The following is a 19,861-nucleotide window of genomic DNA, read 5'->3' as shown; positions in this document are numbered from 1 at the left end:
AAGACTTTCAGTCATGTGTTTAAGTCCAAGGAAAATTTTGATTTAACCAGGTTTATACGAAGGGATCCTGAACTGGACCAGCCCCAACAATTTAATTTCGTACCTTTCACACATGACTCGGCATTTTTTGTTGTTGTAGTTGTTGATGTCATGCTTCCCTTATTTTGCATTGAGGTTGGGAGGAAACAGGGTTATTGTGATAGAGTTAGTCTTTGAATTATGACTAAAAATGACCCAAAATATCCATTGCTAAGCAAGACAGTTGTTAAGTGAATTTTGCCCCATTTTACAACCTTAATGGTTGTTAAGTGAATCACTGCAGTTGTTAAGTTAATAATCTGGTTGGTAAGGGAATCTGTCTCCCCCATTGACTCTGCTTGTCAGAAAGTCACAAAAGGGGATCACATGAACCCAAGACCCTACAACTGTCATAAATATGAGTTGCCAAGCATCTGAATTTTGATCATGTGACCATGGGGATGTTGCAACGAGCCTAATTCTGAAAAATGGTCATAAACCGCTTTTTTTCAATGCTATTGTAACTGAACAGTCACTAAGTGAAAGTTGTAAGTCAAGGACTACCTGTACCATTTCAGACAAGTAGCTGTCCAAGGTACTTTGAGTACAGTTTGGTAATAATATTAACTGTTATTGTTGAAGTGTATCTTCAGGTTCAATTTTTTATGATTGCCTGATTGATTGATCATGTGCCATTAAGTCATTTTCGACCCCTTACAACTACATAGATTTTCTCCATAACGATGTATCCTTAGTAGGAGGCATTAAATAAGACACACAACAGAAGTTTAATGGAGGTCAGAACCTCTCAATAATGGAACAGAGTTGCACTTGAGGCATCAGTAGACCCAGTCCATACTCGGCCTCCTTGATCAGCCATAAGATATTTGTTGTTGGAAGCCTTGATTATAAGACAGGTGGAGGATACAAACTGGAGGCTGAAATTGCCAGGACGGTCACTGGTTACCAGGATTTGCCCATCTTTATCCAAGGCCCAATATTTGCCATCTAGCAGGGTTAGTGGAAGGAAAGTATAAAATTAGACAGAGGTCAGACAAACCAAAGTACTCGGTTTTCTTGACTTTTAAGGGTATTCTGATGATTAAAGGAATCATAGGTTGCAGTCATGTTTCTTGTAAGCACCAAATTTGAACTAAAGATGAGTGGGCAACCTCTTCGGGCCTCATCTGTGGCTAGATTGGGAACTACAAACACACCCATCCTTAGCAAGACTTTGCTTTTTATCAATTCTTGCTAAGGAACATGACTTCCTACATGCCACTTTCAGTCATCTTACGCAAGGCCGCCAGGAAAGAGTTTGGGAAGGACTAGTCCTGAGTACTGCAGCTTCTTGGATGAGAAGTAAAATATTTTCAAGAAAAAAATCAAGAAGGCCCAGTTGCCTTTTGAAAAGGACCTTTGGGACAACCATGACCTGGATGATTGAGAATTTCCATAAATACTAAGTTTCATCTTTCTGCATTCCCAGCAGTCCTAAAGATTTAACAGGAAGAACATTTAATGCCCAACGCTAAAATTGTGGCTGAAACGTGGGCAGAACCTTAAGGGCCTTCAGTGGTATAATTTGAGGACTATATAATTGGAAAATATGAACAATACTCACTTAATATTTAAGTAAACATAAATGGCCCAGAAAATATCTTACTTTTGGGGTGGGGAGAGGGAGGGAAGCATAGTGGCAAAATCATTTTCTTTCTTCCTTCAAGTTAGGGTAAAGGAAGTGGGGATATGTTATGGCCTTGATTCCATTTATCTCTATGGAGCTTCCTTCCATAACCTGGCCAGGCTAGAGGGGTGTATGTCAGAGGTGGGTTGCCAATTTTTCTACTACCGGTTTGGGCGCTCTCCCACATGTGCTCGCGCGCATGCCAACACTTCTATGCATGCGGAGAAGCATCTGGACAGGTGGGCCAAGCCTCCCGTTGCCGCTACTACTGGTTCGCCCGATCCGGGCCGAAACGGCAATAACCCACCTCTGGTGTATGTGCACGAAATAGTAGTCCTGTATGTCAGTTTCCCCTCATAATGCAGATAATCTGGGGTCTCTGTTGTAAACGAGCTTAATCAGCTACAATATACTAACCAATTTGGAAATTATAGTAGCCATCTTCACTGAGTGACAGGCTGCTGAGCACGTAGTCAGAACAGTTCCCTTCCAACCGCCTCATGTCAGAAGTCAGACCAACATAACCAGCGTCACTGTGCAGGATCAGTAGAGGCCGGTTCACCAGAACTACCAGAAAATCTTCACTTTTACCTGTAAGTGCAACATAAACCTCTTGATATTGTTCATCTTGGTCTGCAGCCACCTGCTGATATTTGCTAAAATGCTTTTTACCCACCAGATAAAAATACCCAAAGTACTAGAATGAGTAGGAAAGTTGACTGTTGGGACTATTTGGTTTGATAGTTCCTTTCCCTAGTCTTCCTAACACAAACCACAATATTGACATTGGCCTAGAAAGCCTTTAATCATTGGGTGGCCATATTTCAAAGGCACCTGTCCCCAGAAGTTTCATCATCATTATTTTCATACACCTAGTGCACTTGCTCTCTTAAATTAATTGTCAAATGATAACTTGAAAAGTGTTTCTGCTATAAGTATCTAAACACAGTTTTTTTTGAGGGGGGAGGGAATGTCATACCCCAAGAACAGCAGACATCTTGTCACCTGCTCCAAGAACAAAGAAGAGACCTGTTAGAGACCCATGTCCTACTGTTTCACAAAGATTACAACATGAAAAAAAAGCACAGGGCTTGGTTTCCTGTGCTACTTTTAAATCTAAGATCAATTTAGGATTGTGATCCATGAACTTGGTTGACTTAATGGATTTAAGAGAGGGAAAGGCATGTCGCTGCTTCTTATTGACGATGGCAACCAACAGTCTAAGAAGAGCTCTGATGTTATAAGCTCAGCCCTAACATTAATTTTCAGTTGGCCATCTATGGTTTCTTTTACACAATTTGCCCATATTTTAATATTGCCCATACAGAAGCCAGGTAATTACAATGAAAGCTACTGACCAACTTATACCTGCAGCTTTGGGGACTGCAAGGAGCTGTCCGTTGGGCCGCATAGACACATACTTGTCTCCCATGTGAAGCAACACCTTCTGATCCTGATACTGGAGTTCAAACCAAGCATTTTTGTCCTGTTTGGTGCTGCTAATGATACAGTCATTGGGTCCCTGCGGGAGAAAGAGTGGCTTTACTGGAAAGGAAATTCTGCCTTACCTAATCTAGAAAAAAACATTCCCAACCCTGAGGTTGAAACTTAACTTTCAATCCTAGCTGTTTGGCCCTGCATTAAAAATGCTGATTTTACATGTCAGTCTGTCTCTATATATGTCATGACCCAGCCCCAAGTTCAGCTACTGTAAGATGATTGAAGATAATGGCTGTGCTTGCATCACATTAACCTGCAGTGCATTTGATCTACCTACTGTGTTGTTCAAATCTACCACTTCAGTCTAGTTGAGTGTGACCTTAGTCATGGTTTCCATAATTTCATTGCTATCAGGACATGATAGCTTGGCTCAGAGTGCTGTATGAAATACACTCAATCACTAGGTTTATACTTTGTGATATTCTATTATGTGATTTGACAAGTTTTTCTTTAACATGTTGCATGAACCCAGAAATTGTGGTCTATATTAGCGTGTTGCATGATCCAGCCATTTGTGATACTGTGCAAACACACACATACTGATAAACATTCTGTGATTACTATCTACAGTATGTATTAGAACTGCCAATCAAAGAATGGTAACATAGGGCAGGGGTCCCCAACCCCCGGTCTGTGGACTGGCCCCGGTCCACAGTATGCCAGAAACCAGTCCACACGAACAAACATAGCTGCAGGCAACATATGAATCCACATCCCCTCCAATCCGTGGAAAAACCTCTTTCCATGGAACCAGTCCCTGGTGTCCAGAACATTGGGGGTCACTGACATAGGGCATTACTTCCTAGTTTAGTTTCAGTTCTGGATGGAAAGACATTTTTGAGAGAAACCTCAAATGCCCTGTTGGTAGGAAAACTTCAATCTATCAGAGTGACATGTTTTGGAATAAGGAATTAGTACCCACAATATAAGTTACTAGCAGCCACATTGCTGTCAGAATGTACTGTAAAGAAGTTGATCTAAAGTGCAATCTTAATGGAATTTTTTTACCACTCTTTTAAGATTAGGTAATAAAAATTAATTTCTTTGTTCAATCATTAAAATAATTTATTTATATTCCACCAGAAATAATAGAAGGGAAAAAAGAATTTCCATACCAGAAAAGGGGTTGGGTGCAGCAGCAAAATCAGTAGATCCTTTTGGGAATTGCTTAGATTATTGGGATTAGATAACTATTAAAGACATCTATGCCTGTTATGGTGTGCCACATATATGCAAGATATTTCTCTTATCTCAGAATTTCTTGAGGTGGAGGAGATCTAGGATGTTTTCAATTTTTGGTTTTCATACAGTAGCAATTTTATGATTGCTTTCATGAAACTCAGACAAAAATAGCTAAGTCTCCCTATTAACCTTTAAATGGAATTCTAAGTTCTGGGATACACAATTGCGTTACTTAATTGAAGTTATAATTGAGCATTCATATGGAGAATTTGAATAGTATAATCTGATGAGGCAATTGCGTGAGTACAGGTAGACCTTGGCTTATGATTACAATCGGGACCAGAATGTCTGTTGCTAAGTGACGGGGTGGTAAAGCACAACAACAGGTGACTATCGCTTAACGAAAGTAATCCTGGCAGTTCGGTTCCACTTGCCATTGTACCTCCAGAGGTGGAGGTCATTAAGCTGGAAGCAGAAGGAGTTGCAATAAGGAGCTCGTGGGGGCTGCAAGGAGGTGGGAGAGGACCTGGGAGGCCCAGTGCAGGCCATGCATGAGTTGAGGGGGGGGGCTAACGGTAAAACACAGAAGTGCAGAGAAAGAATACATTACAGCTCAAGGACTTCTTGGTATCCTGTGGGCCTGGGGCTCCAAGAAGCTCCTGAGTTGCAGCGCAACTTGAAGCCATGGCTGCCCAAGCTAACTCAGCAGCACAGTGCAAAGCCACCGCATCCTGGGAAGTGCTAAACAGCTAGGGAGCCCCAGCTTTTCCCTAACCCAGCCACCCTCACTGCCCTGCATTCTGAGACCTCTGCTGCCTTGCACTCCACCCCACCCCCATCCCTGTTGACTTCGTCCCGCTGCTGAGGAGACAAGGCCACCCTGGCCCTTTGCAATGCAGCTGTTGCCCACACCGGGCCTTCTGCCCAAGGTTGCTGGCCCTGTTTTCCAAAAGCACGATGGCCTTGTCCAAATTACATGCAGCCTTCTTATGAGGCTTTGGAAGGCTTCCAAGCCTTGTGAGGAGGCCATTCACAATCTGGACAAGGCTGCACGCAGTCTCTGGAAGGCCTGATGCAGCCAGCAGCTGTCTGCTAGACAGGGCGTGCTTGATTAGCAACGGGAGAAAGAAGACGGTGAAGGTCAGCTAGAGCTGCAAGGGCCATGGAGCACAGACGGCCAAATGGCATAGATTGCAGGGAGATGATCAGGTGGGGCGGGGGGAGCTGAAGTTTTCCTGTGGTCCAAATGCAGCACAGGCTGCCAAAAGCCCAAATTTTGACCATGTGACCACAGGAGGGCTGCATTGGCCATAACTTCAGGGACCAGTAGTTAAGTCCATTTTTTCCAGCACTGTTGTAACTCTGAACAGGTGGTGAACGAATGGTTGCAAGTCGAGAATGATCTGTAAAGCAGCGAAGGAAAGATGAACTACTGACAATGCCTACCTTTCATTCCAAAAGGGCAAATGTCATGGCACACTTAGTAACGGAAGTAGCTGATCTTTCCCAGTCTATCCCCATTCTTGCATTATGCAGATGGACTCACCAAGGACATGTACGTGCCACTATGGCCACGGAAGCAGACCTTCTTTGCAGTGTCATCATACAGCAGTTGGAAGATCTCTGTGTTGCTGACTGCCATTGCAGTGGCATAGAGGTCAGCACCTGCAGAGCAGTAAAGCAAGTTGAGACTCGTTATGGTTTCAGCCCAATAAATTAAGACTATTGTCCATTGTTGTCTAAAGTCAAGCTAAAGCAGTGCTCAACTGTATTGCAAAAGGATAGTAACAAGAGAACGGGCAAAGAATATATAATACTTCCAAAATCCTGTCTTTCTTAAGAAAACGCTAATGATCTGATCTTCATGACCTTCTCTTGGAACCTCTGTTGCTTAAATTAACCAAATTTTAGATGTATCCTTAGTTTGATCAAGACATTTTCCTTTATATACATTTCTCAGCATGGAACCAGAATGGTGCAATTATAGTACAACTCTCCATGGGCAGCAGAGAGAGGGCACGGATAGGGGAGGTTTCTATTCGCTGCTTTCTCAAACTAATCTACAGTACTCATTAGGGTTAGATCAAATCTGCCGTAAGTTCAGTGGATCACTGAATGACTAAATCCAACCCAATATTGCTATTATGACAGCTAGCTAGATGCTTGGATTATGTATGGTCAATTCTATCATTCAGTTTTTACAGAGAATTGTAGAGTTATAAGGAGCCACAAACATCATCTAATCCAGTGTTTTTCAAACTTGGCAATTTTAAAATGTGTGAACTGGGGTATTCTGGGAATTGAAGTCCACACATCTTAATGACACGTTTGAAGAACACTGATCTAATCCAGGCCTTTGAAATGTGCAGGGAAATCTGTTAAGGCATGAAATGTCCCTTTTGTTTTTCCTCTTTTCCCTTCTCTTAAAGCTGCTTGGTGACATAATTAATAACAATTGATACAACCAATCTTTGCCCCCTTGCTTTGGGTCTCCCCCAGATCGCCTTTGTAAGATCTCTGCATTTTTGCAGATTTTGGACTGTACTTGTTCCCAAGGCAAGTAATTCCACTCACCAGACTAGGCAAAATAACGTTACTCTTAGAGGCTGTGATTAGAGGTTCAATTGCCATGACTGTCACTCACATCTAGACAGATAATGTTGCTTTTACTCAACTCACCAGGCTTGCAACAGACAAACTTGTTGGTAGAAGAAGAGCGCAGTGAAACTTGGGCAGGGCTCGTTTCCACGCTGAAAAGTTCATCCCGTCCAGGTCTGTCCATCTTTAGAGTTTTCATGTTACCCTCTCGCCCAGTCAAGTACTTTCCCTCATCATCCCGGAAGGCAACCAAGCCACCATGGACTTCCAAGGAGTACATGGTTTGTGCAGTAACATCAGGTACCAGTGAACCATTGGAAGCTAAGAGTTTACCTGCCCCATTTCTCAATCCATACTTCTTCACTGGAGATAGAGCAGGAGAAGGGAACAAAAAAGAGGTTGACAGGGCTTGGTATTCAGTCCTGCAAAATAATCTCAAAAATGAATGACTGCAAAGCAGCGCTGCAACTATTCGTTTCATTCTAGAATGAGAGCAGAGGTTTTCCACGTGCAGCCCCTGTTTCCAACATCTTTGTTCTCACCACCTTCAAATTATCCCAGTTTCCTATGTCTATAATTTACTATTGCGTACTTTAAAAAAAAAATCAGATTTAAAGTCCAAAGTGAACTGTTCTAAGTGAACTCTATTCAGGACAAGAGGGGGCTTTTTAAACTACTTATACAGGGATTGTGTTCTGTGCAGTACTAAATAGTTCTCTCTTGTATTGGTTTGCTTCCTAGTTCAATAGCTGAAATTGCCTAGATTTTTTAAAGTATAAAACCTGTTCATCTACGTCCTGTTTTCCTTCTACCAAAGAATCGGTGCATTTCATGAAGGTTGGAAAGAGTTTTCATTTTAGCGGTTCGAACTCATATTCACCTATTTGTAGAGAGATGTTTCTAGAGATGTTTCAAGAAATCTGATTCCAATATACAGTATCTCATCCCAACATTATTCTGAACTTATCTAGAGAGCTCTGAATTTTTCCCACCTTGGTTTCCAACTTAGAAATGGATGGTCCTGAATCTAATGCAGAACAGAGATCAGAATACCGTACATCTAGCTACAATGAGACATTTTAGGGTTGAAGCATTTCAACCTTGAAATATTTTGCATGCCTTGTTTTTCTCTTCCCAACACTAGAGAGAGCTTTAGTATACCCAAAATAGCCTCTTAAATAATCTACATGCTTGGAGACCTGGGGCCAGTCAATCTAAGAATGGACACTTGTGTAGACATGATACTAAATAACATCTTTGCACATCCTCCCCATTTTCCCTGCTTTCTAAATATCTTGCCTGATAAAGAATGCTTGGAAATATTACGGCTTGCAACTATAATGTATATTCTTCAGTCTGTCTAAGAAAGATGCTGTCCCCTTGGTTTTGTTTTTGTTTTGTGGACAATGTGGCTTGTTTTTTTAAAATATATATGCTTAGTAAAAGTATATTTTTGAAAGAAACATTTTTGTTTTAATGCATTGGTTTTAGCTTTGCCCCCAGTTTAGGTGTTAACATCGCATGTTTTCTTATCAATCTTATTTTCTTTCCAATTACTGTATTGAGACTTTCTATGCATAGATTCTTAATATAGATAAAGACTATGGCCCCCAACTCCAGTAAAATCAGATGCATAGTCTGAGTTAGGAACTGGAAATCAATTTTCACATCACTGTTCATGGCTAGCTTGTCCCCATCTGTATTATAAAGTAGGACCAGATGGACTGCATTTGATAGAAAAAAGAATTTGAAGTGAAGATATTTTTGCAATGTTTTACAAAGATGATTGAATTTGGCCACGGAATCCTCCCTGATGAACATATTCCCCTTTTTGGCTTCAGTGCAGTGCGTGTACTACTGTCTAATTGGTATTATCCAAGTTACCTAACAAATGTTGTTAAGGAAATCAAACTTTGCACTATCCATAGTGACTTCCTGGGTAAGCAGAATTTGAATTCACCTGGTGTAAATGGGGACAATTGCCTTCTGTCAGCATTGTGTGCCTTGGAATCCAGACCTATTGAGGAGATGCAAATGACTCAAGCTTAACTTTTTCACATATTAAAACAGAGGATTATTTTAGGAGTTTGTCTGGCTATCTTAATAGCTTTTGGGTAAGATATTAGCAGATATGGCAATGTTACTCAAGCAGGATCATCATTCTCTCTCTTACCCTTCTTCATTATAATGCTCCCTTGATATGATTGAAATATAATATAATTTCCCCTCTTAATTTTCTTTTCTCCAAGACAAAACATACCCAGATTTCTTGGTCTTTCCTAACAGGGCTTAGTCTCCACTTCTAGTTTCTAGTCTAGAAAGGAGGTGACTGAGAGGGAACATAATAGAGCTGCACAGAATGATATAGTACATGGTATGGATAAAGTGGGCAAAAAGAAGCTATTTTACCTTTCTGAAAATAACAGTCCCAAAGTCATCCAATGAAATTCAATCTTGGAAAAAGCAAGATCAATAAAACATTTTTTTAATGCAACAGGTAAATAAACTTTGGAATTTGTTGCCATGAAACGTGATGCTGCTTCAGGGACTGGACTAGTTCATGGAAGTTGTGTGGATCAATTACCCTTGAAGGCACTGTGGTTGCCTCAGAAGCCCAACTGATGGGAGATTAGTGGGCTTTCCTATGCAGATGGTTGGCTACTTTGAGGTCAGACTGATGGACGGCCCAGGGATCCAGTCCACCAGGCTGCTGCGTGGGCTGATACATTCTATAAGTCTGATCATTTGAATAATTATTAAAATATGGGCCTACAACTGGATATAGTACTTCAAATGAAGTTTGATGTGCAGAATACAGTGGAATTATTACTTTACACAATTTGTAAATATTCCAAAAATCCAATAAATAAACACATAAGTAAATACATGAACAAACAAACAAACAAATCTGTTCAATGATTCATTAACAGTAAAGACTGTATGATAAACATTTTATAGGTGTATATAAATGAGGGCGAAGGTTCATTTTCCGAGCTTGTGGGTTGGTTTCCGAACATTTTGTTACCAGGCTAGGTAACAACTTCAGCGGAGTTTAGGGGAAGTTGTTACCTACCTTGGTAATGAAATGTACGGAAACCAACCCACAAGCTCGGAAAATGAACCTTCACCCTCATCCTACACCCAAGTTACAGATATTCACCACTATTGCAAATGTATATAAATGTAGTTTTTGAGTTTTATGCTCCTAATAGCAATCTATGCACCTAATGATAAGCAAGATGAATTCTACAGAAAATTATACAGGAAAATAATGGATATGGATTACTTAAATATTTGTATGATGGGAGATTTTAATGCAATTGTAGATAAGAATATGGACTATAACTCACAAAAAAACAACAAAGTCAAATAGAAAGATACTCCCTAAATCCTTTTTCAAAATGATTGATGAGACAGCTTTAAAGGATGTTTGGAGAGAGAAATCCTACTTAAAAACAATATACTTTATATACAATATACCTGAAGCCTCCGGAGGGGCGGGGGAGGCTCTTTTCGTCCTCCCCAGGCTCCTATAAAGCCTCTGGAGCCTGGGGAAGGTGAAAAATAGCTTTTAAAAAGGTGAACCCAGCTGGCCAGCGCGCGCATGCCATAGGTTCGCCATCACGGGCCTATAACATACAGGAAATTGAGATTGAAACAAGTACTTGGGAAACCACAACCCAATGGTAATTAAATGGAAAGGACAAAGAAAAAGATCTAGGTGGACATTAAACAACACTATATTAAAAGAGAAAGACTTTGTACAGAAAATGGAAAAGGAATTGGCCTTTTTCTTTAAAGAAAATAGAAAAGAGGAAACATCAATGCAGAACCTCTGTGACACAATGAAGGCCTATACCAGAGGCCTGATAATTGACTATACAAGGAAGAGAAATATAAACAAAAGACATACGCTTAAAGGACTTGACAATGAATATAAGGGTCTTGAAAAAGAACTACAGAACTCCCCACAAAAGAAGGACATTAAAGTAAGAATGGATACGATTAAACACAAAATTGGGTTAATGGAAAAAGAGGAATTAGCCCCCAAATTAGGGGTGCTAAACAGAATTATTTTGAAAATGCTAATAAACCAGGCAGATGGTTGGCATACAAACTGAGAAAAGAGATTCAAAGAAGATATTGCAGTTAATGGATGATCAAGGGGAAACTTGTTATGGGAATGAAGAGAATAAAAAAATTATACAAGATTACTACTGTAAACTATATGATCATGAGAATACAGAAGAAGCTGGAGTGAAATAATACACGAAGCCACCTTACCCCAGATACCCAAAGAAACTGTAACAATGCTAGAAGGCAAAATAACTATGATGGAGCTAACCGAAGCACTTAAAAAACAAAAGAACGGGAGGGCCCCAGGCCCGGATGGGCTACCAGCGGAATTTTATAAGACCTTGCAGGAATCGGTGTCTCTCCCATTATTAGAAGTTATGAATGAGGTGATGTCAGAGAGGAGAATCCCCAAAACATGGTCAGAAGCATATATTACACTTTTACCAAAGGAGGAGGCCGATTTATTACAAATTAAGAATTACAGACCAATATCCCTGTTAAATTCAGATTATAAGTTATTTGCTTCAATATTGGCAGAACGACTTAAAAAATACTTAAGTGGTTTCATTCATTCTGATCAAAATGGGTTTCTGCCAAAGAGACAAATTAAAGATAATATGAGGATAATCTTAGACACTTTGGAATATTATGAGACACATCCTGAAAAACAATTGGCATTGATGTTTTTGGATGCTCAGAAGGCATTTGACAACATGAATTGGCACTTTATGCTGTTACAACTGGAACAGATGAGCTTTGGTGAGAAATTTACTCAAGCCATACAAACTATATATTATAAACAAACAGCTAAGATAATGATAAATGGAGATCTGACAGAGTCTATTGAAATAAAGAAAAGGACAAGACAAGGCTGCCCATTATCACCATTACTTTTTGTCTTAACATTAGAAGTTTTAAATAGAAAGGTCAGAGAAGGAAAATAAATAAAGGGAATGAAAATAAAAAAGGAAGAATACAAGCTACAAGCATTCGCAGATAACTTGGTCTTCATTCTAGAGAATCCATTAGAAACGGCACCTAAATTGATAGAAAGAATAGAAGAATATGGAAAAGTAGCAGGATTAAAAATAAATAAAGACAAAACGAAGATCTTGACAAAGAATATGTCAACAAGACAAAAAGAAGAGTTGGCGGAAACCTTGGAAATGCAAGTTATGAACAAGGTTAAATATTTGGGGATATATTTAACAGCAAGTTGCAGAGCTCTTAAAGACAATAAATACTATAAACTCAAACAACAGATTGTGATGGACCTGAAGAAATGGGAAAATTTACAACTTTCGATGATAGGGAGAATATCTACAATTAAAATGAATATTCTACCTAGAATTTTATATCTGTTCCAGACGATTCCAATTAGATTAGGGAAGGAATATTTTGATGACTTAAATAAAATAGAGTTGAAGTACATATGGCAGGGGGGAAAAGCAAGAATAAAACTAAAATTGTTACAAGATGCAAGAACAAGAGGAGGATTGGGCCTGCCCAATTGGGAACTATATCACCAGGCAGCAAGTTTGATGTGGGTTAAAGAATGGATAACACTAAGGAATACCAGATTCTTGATTCTTGAAGGACATTATCTATTGTTGGGATAGCATGCTTTTTTATGGTACAAGGGAACTAAAACACAGGGGTATTTTAGAAGACATTACATACGGGAGGCTTTGCTATTAAATTGGGAGAAGATTAAAAGACAATATTATTTAAAAATTCCATTCTGGCTATCAACTATCAAAGCCTTTTCATACACAATAATATAGAAAAAGGAACAAACAGTTAGATATGGTGAAATATTGAATGCAGAGGGTGAACTTAAATCTAATCAAGAACTGAAAAAGGAAGGTATAAAGATGAACTGGTTTTCATATGTGCAAATACAATCTAGATATGACAAGGACCGTAAAGAGGAAGGTTTTTATGATAAAATGACTGAATTACATAAATTTTTGATGGATACTGATGAAAAAGTAATTAAAAAACTTTATGGACACTTACTAGAAGTTAGGTTAGAAGAACAACAAGTTAAAGGAACTATGATAGCTTGGGTGAAAATTTTTGGGCATGGGATTAAATTAGAGAAGTAGAAATTGTGGTCCCAAAATTACAAAATGACAATGTCAACAGCATATAAAGAAAATTTGTATAAGATTTTTACAGGTGGCATCTACCCCTGACGAGAATAGCAAGAATGTTCAAGAATAAGTCAGAAAGGTGTTGGAAATGTCATCAGACACCGGGTTCATATTACCATATGTGGTGAACTTGCGCAGAAGCTAAAAGATATTGGATTAAGATCCACACGTGGTTGGAGAAAATGACACAAACATGTATAAACTTTAAATCAGAGACTTTTTTTATTGGGAATTATACCAGAAATATATAATAGAGACTTGAAATACTTTATTGTAAATGTTTTAACAGCAGCTAGAATTGTATTTGCAAAAAATTGGAAAAAGAAAATACCAACGCAGGAGGAAACTATCCCAAAAATTATGGAATGTGCGGAAATGAGTAAATTGACATTTGAAATTAGAGAACAAGAAGATGAACAATTTTACAAGGTTTGGGATTTGTTTTATCAATGGTTAGATTAAAAAATCATGGTAATGGAAAAAGTGGGAGAACTTTTTATATTTTAAGAATAATAGAATGACATATGCAATACTATAAGGATTTAGCACTGTTAAACAGATTAGAATAATGTTGTATGTACGATTTCAATATATAGAATATTTTGTTTAAAATGTAGGAATAATAATTGGAGTTGAACTATTGATGCAAAATGATGTTGTATGTATGGATTCAATAGTCAGAATATCTTGTTTAAAATTAAGGAATAATAATTAGAGTTGAAAAATTGACATTTAATAATAATGTACTTATGTTTATCTAATGAAAAAGTTGTGATTCGATATGTAATTGTAAGTGGTGACCATGGGAAGGATGCACAAAATCTTGTAACCAAAGGACATGCTATATGAAATGGAAGAAGGTTGTATGTGTTTTATGATCTGTGTTCGTTTTTGTTTGTTTAAAAATAAATATATATATATTAAAAAAATAAAACATTTTTTAATGCAACAGGTAATTAAACTTTGGAATTTGTTGTCATGAAATGTGATGCTGCTTCAGGGACTGGACCAGTTCATGGAAGTTGTGTGGATCAATTAGCCTTGAAGGCACTGTGGTTGCCTCAGAAGCCCAACTGATGGGAGATTAGTGGGCTTTCCTATGCAGATGGTTGGCCACTTTGAGGTCAGACTGATGGACGGCCCAGGGATCCAGTCCACCAGGCTGCTGCTTGGGCTGATATGTTTTATAAGTCTGATCATTTGAATAATTCTTAAAATATGGACCTACAACTGGATACAGTACTTCAAATGAAGTTTGATGTGCAGAATACAGTGGAATTATTACTTTACACAATTTGTAAATATTTCGAGGGATGCATCCTAATAGTGTTTGCCTTTCTAACAGCCACATTGGCTGATAATTACAAGATTACTTCTCATATGGAAGATGGTCAAAGCAGATGTTTCCTACTCTATATCTATTCATTTGATTTTTTTTTTCTTAAAAGACAAAATTGTAAAAATTCAAAATTCAAAAAAGACAAAATTCACTTTCATGCAGATTTAGTCCCTCCCTAGCCTATCAGTATTATTAATTCCCTTTTTAGGCTATTGGTTATCTTACTTAGGTTTGTTTCAGTTGCAAATCTGATAAGCGCAGGGGCTGGTTATTTGAGGGACATCTATCTCCAATAGTTTCTGTCCACCTAATGAGACTGGGCACAGTAGACACATTCCAAGTCTGTTCAATTAAACAACAACACCTGTTGGAACCTAGAAAGTGTGTCTTTGTTATTGTGGCACCTGCCCTCTGGAATTGCATTCCCTGAAGATTCATAAGGCGCCTACGCTGCAGCTGTTCCACTGGCCTTGCTTGTGGAACTTAGCTTTGCTCCCAGGGCTGCAGTTAGGGTAACTCTTGGTCCCCTATAATTTCCTTTTGGTGTGTTAAGTTTCCTCTTCCCAATGAACTTGTCTTTTTTATTTCATTCTATTGTTTCCTACTTTTGACATATAAGCCACCCAGAGGGTTCAAGAGTTGGGCAACCTCTAAATCCAATAAATAAACACATAAGTAAATACATGAACAAACAAACAAATTTGTTCAATGATTCATTAACACTGAAGACCGTATGATAAACATTTTATAGATGTATATAAATGAGGGCGAAGGTTCCTTTTCCGAGTTTGTGGGTTGGTTTCCGAACATTTTGTTACCAGGCTAGGTAGCAACTTCAGCGGAGTTTAGGGGAAGTTATTACCTACCCTGGTAATGAAATGTTCGGAAACCAACCGACAAGCTCGGAGAACAAACCTTCACCCTCATCCTACACCCAAATTACAGACATTCACCAGTATTGCAAATGTATATAAATGAAGTTTTTGACCCTAACCCTAACCCTAACTACACACATACTTAAAACAGTTTGTTAACTTAAAACAGTTTGGTAATCAGAATATAAGTTATTTTCTCATCAGCTGCTTTGCTGAAATCAACATATATTATAATCGTGGTTTTCCCTCAATCTGCTAATGAAATAATACCATATAAAAACTGATAAAATTAATCTGAGCACAAATCCCTCCTGATATGCAATAATAACTGCATTATTTTCAAAATGTTTACAAACTGATCTACAAATTTACAAATTCTACAAAACAAACACACACGTACAGATTTCTAAAGTTATCTGCTCTAGAACTTTCCCAATAATCAATACCAGACTGACTGGTCTGTAGTTTCTTGGATCCTCCTTTCTCTCGTAGTTCTTTCTGTAGTATACTATGATGCAATCTATCTGAAGATTTTTTCATTCAGGGTCATTATACTATGACTTATTTCTATAGCATCAAGGTGGTATTCTGCTCCTTAATTCTGCTCTTCAAAATTGCCCATTATCCTCTTTGTAGAGAAATTAAAGGGTTGCTTGATAAAACAGGACAAAACCTTGAAGCACCCGGAAGAAGATATAAGGAACCATAAGGGAAAAGAGTAAGGTGAAGAAATGACCCAACATTTTCAATAAGTTGATGATTGCTTCTGAGATGTACATGATTATTCCTGTGTACAACAACAGTACAACATTTTAAAGTAAACTTGATTCTGAAAAGTTTTCAAAATTATATTGGCAATAGGAGAGAAACGTTGGATTGTATGTCATCAACAACCACATCACAGAAGAATGTTAATATGGAAGAAATCTGAACAAACCATTATTTTTCTGTAATTTGTTAGACACAATGTGGCCTAATACAAAAATATTGAAAATATGCATTTACTAGCTGGATACCCGTGCTTCGCTATGAAACTATGTGATCAGGCTTGATAAATTGACATGTAAAATCCGCAGGCTGGATGAGTCACGTGCTGGCCACACCCACGCCCAGTCTAGCCAGGGGGAATAGAATATCTAGCTCTTTAGCATTGACGCACGTTAATATAATACTGTATAAGGAATACTGATGATCTCATGATCATTTCGAAAAATCCTTTCTTAGGGAGCACCTAGAAGCCAAGAGGAACATACGTGCCAAATTCCAAATTTGTAGGCTTTACCGTTCTGGAGATTTCGTGATGAATGAGTGGTAGTTGGCATGTATGTATGTATGTATGTATGTATGTATGTATGTATGTATGTATGTATGTATGTATAGATTTAACAATCAACTTCATGTTCTGTCCACTCAGTGTTTATTTTTATTAGTTTTTTGGAAACTGTTGGAAAGGTAGTCATGAATTGGCCCCAATTCAGCTCATTTTTTCCAAATTACATCTATTGTATAATCTTATTCTTTTTTATTCAGGAAACTCTTCAATTCAGTGAAACACCTTTGCAGCAAACATATTTAGGATTCTATCTTAATCATGGCTTAATTTAGGTGTATGCATGTAGCCTTTATGTTTGATATTGTAAGATTTATTTCATTTTAGACTAAACCCTATTAAGAAGTATTCAGTGTGTTTTATCTCAGAATTCAAAATTGCATCCTGCTTTTTGCGACAGTTTGAAGTGTTAGTTTGAGGATAGCTGCCTGTGTTAGAAATGAAGCAAAGTGATTCATAAACCAGTCCTATCTATGTATCCCACTAGATGTTGAGCCACCTTAAAGAAGAGCTATGAATAAGACTCTGGACTAATACCTTATGCATAACAATAACATCTAAAATCACTTTTCCCCACCTTTGAAATCGTAGTAGATGCTGATGACTGATTCCGCCCCCCAAGGCACATCACGATCACAGCGCAATACCTCGGCCTTCTCATCATAACGCACATAACGCTTCCTGTTGGGGTTATAGATTGCAACATTGGGGTGCACTGCCAGGTGCAGGGTCCACTTTTCTGTTTCACTGGAAGTCTGGGCAAAGCAGGTAACATTGTCTTCTGCCCCACCCAGGTAACGCTTGGACTGCTCATTTTGCAGAGACACCTGCCAGGAAAGAAACGTTACCATGTCAACCTCATCAGATAAGGGGGTGGAGGTGGCGAACGAAACACTCACACTAAGAAGGAAAAGCTACAACGGCTCTCCAGGTATTGTTAAATGTCAGTTGCAGCATTGCATATCATGGGTTAGGGAATGTGTATTTATCTGAAACTTGCCGTTCAGCAACAATACATCCTGTGGTACATCCTGGTCCAGACCCTTCTGCTGTAAAGTTCCAGATTCTTTTTCAACAATACACTATAGTTGACCAGCATATTGTAGGTAGTAAGAACAAAATATGTATTTGGCCCACTAGCTAATTTATGAAGGATTTCAGGTAGGGTTGGAGGGAAGTATACTGTATGCCCTACAGTAGGACATTGAAGGCTACCAACTTGATTTATTTTGGTCTAGGTACAAACTGAGAATTAAGTTGTTCCCAAGCGCTGCACACTTGTAACTTCTGCTACTTATAGAGACCAATACATTGCAACCACATATGGGAGAAAGCAAATTATTCTTTTTTCCACAGCAAACAACTCCCTTTCCCTCCTCCCCATCCTTTCCTTCCCACCCTTTTACCTCAACCCAGTCCCACCAATTCCACTCTACTGGACGTAACTTGACCGTCATTCTGTGGCTTGGGATATTTAATCAATAGGCGTGTTTGGCCCTGAATGACTGCACCTTGCCATCTGGATACTGATGCAGCAGGAAGAACGTCTGAGGCCCCGGTTTATCCTGGTCACAGGTGACTTTGCCGTTTGGGTCCGCTGCTAAGTAGCGTTTCAGGGCACTGATAAGGTGAACTTTCTGGGCAGCCCCTTCTCCTGGGCCAGCTGCTCCGGCTCCATGTGGGGTCACAAATTGCAGCACCCACACCTGGCGAGGCTTCAGTTGCTTGCCTGTGGCTGCCACCTGGAAACGGAAAGGTTCAGCAGTCAGGTATCTGTTGGCAGCATTGACAAGTCCGAACTCCAGGGAGTATGTCATGGTGGAAAGGCTCAAATGGCACCAGTTCTTCAGGTCAGTTAACTGCTTGGCCTACTTGATACTGAGTCTGATGCACAAGATCATAATGGATGCCTAGTTACCTAGCAACTAGGTAAACCCAACCCCCTTAGAACTAAGCCCCACCCACAGAAGTCCATTACTCAAGCCACCATGTTCTGAAAGCATGACATCATCCAAGCCTCATCACTGATTACTTGCAGACGGCACCCTTTTATGGCAAACCCGAGGCTTAGTGCAACACTGTTCACATACAGTAAGACAACATATTTTCTTTTAGCCATTTGCTTTTTTTAAACCTTTAATGTAAGGCGTTCTACCCTTTGGCAAAAGCTTGTTCTCTGGACAACCAGTTGCCCAATTTGAATTAGAAGTTACTGGCAGGGATCCTTAAGATGTCTCACTTCATACAGAGGTAGTGAAGTGCAAACTTTTACACAGTGTGGCAAAATACGTTTTATGTCCAGTTTATAGCAATCTCCCAATAATGTGAATTTTCCTATAAAATATAGGAGTGTAGGTACATCCCCTGCTCCAGCATGTTTTCCTATGTCTAAGGTAATTAGCAGGGATGCATGGCTCAATGGCTAAGACACTGAGCTTGTCGATCAAGTCGGCAGTTCAGGAGTTTGAATCCCTGGTGCCGCGTAACGGAGTGACCTCCCGTTACTTGTCCCAGCTCCTGCCAACCTAGCAGTTTGAAAGCACGTAGAAAATGCAAGTAGAAAAATAGGCACCACCTTGGTGTGAAGGAAATAGCGCTCCGTGCGCCTTCGATATTGAGTCATGCTGACCACGGAAACGCCTTCGGACAGCGCTGGCTCTTCGGCTTAGAAATGGAGATGAGTATCGCCCCCTAGAGCCGAAAATGACTAGCATGCATGTGCAGGGGAACCTTTACCTTTAGGTAAGTAGGTACAAAAAAAAATTCATGATCAAAAACTAAATCCAGGTAAAAACACCTTTCCCTCTCCCATATTGGAAATTATTAGGTTTAACCAGAAGTCAATACTCTCAGGGATTTTGTCAGTCTGAAGTATGATTAATTAAATATAATGATGAGATAGAAGTTTTATCTTTTAAAAAGGCATTTTAATTTTTGTACACAAAGTGGTTTTTGAACTAATTTAGCATTACATAAAGCCATGGTTGTACAAGGGCTAGCATCCAGCTAGAACATGGCACCTGCCTTATTTATACATCTTCACTGACGTATCTAAGTCACATTTAGCCCAATCCCTCCCCCTACAATCTTTTTTTTTAA

At 39.1% G+C, this 19,861-nt stretch overlaps 1 protein-coding gene across 1 annotated transcript; it reads right to left on the bottom strand.

The window, feature by feature from the left end:
* Positions 1-787: 787 nt before the first annotated feature.
* Positions 788-18,579, bottom strand: LOC309396069 (fascin-like; the record flags this gene model as incomplete). The annotated part of the gene is made up of 7 exons (XM_081960831.1): positions 788-1,026; positions 2,123-2,296; positions 3,074-3,227; positions 5,934-6,052; positions 7,067-7,348; positions 17,340-17,589; positions 18,274-18,579. The coding sequence occupies 7 exons, from the start codon at positions 18,577-18,579 to the stop codon at positions 827-829; spliced, it is 1,485 nt and encodes a 494-aa protein (XP_081816957.1). The 3' UTR covers positions 788-826.
* Between the last annotated feature and the right edge of the window lie 1,282 nt (positions 18,580-19,861).

The sequence above is a fragment of the Natrix helvetica genome (genome assembly GCF_964273705.1).
Source record: "Natrix helvetica genome assembly, chromosome: 1".
In the NCBI taxonomy this organism is placed as follows: domain Eukaryota; kingdom Metazoa; phylum Chordata; class Lepidosauria; order Squamata; family Natricidae; genus Natrix; species Natrix helvetica.
This window is presented reverse-complemented; position numbering and strand designations above follow the sequence as displayed.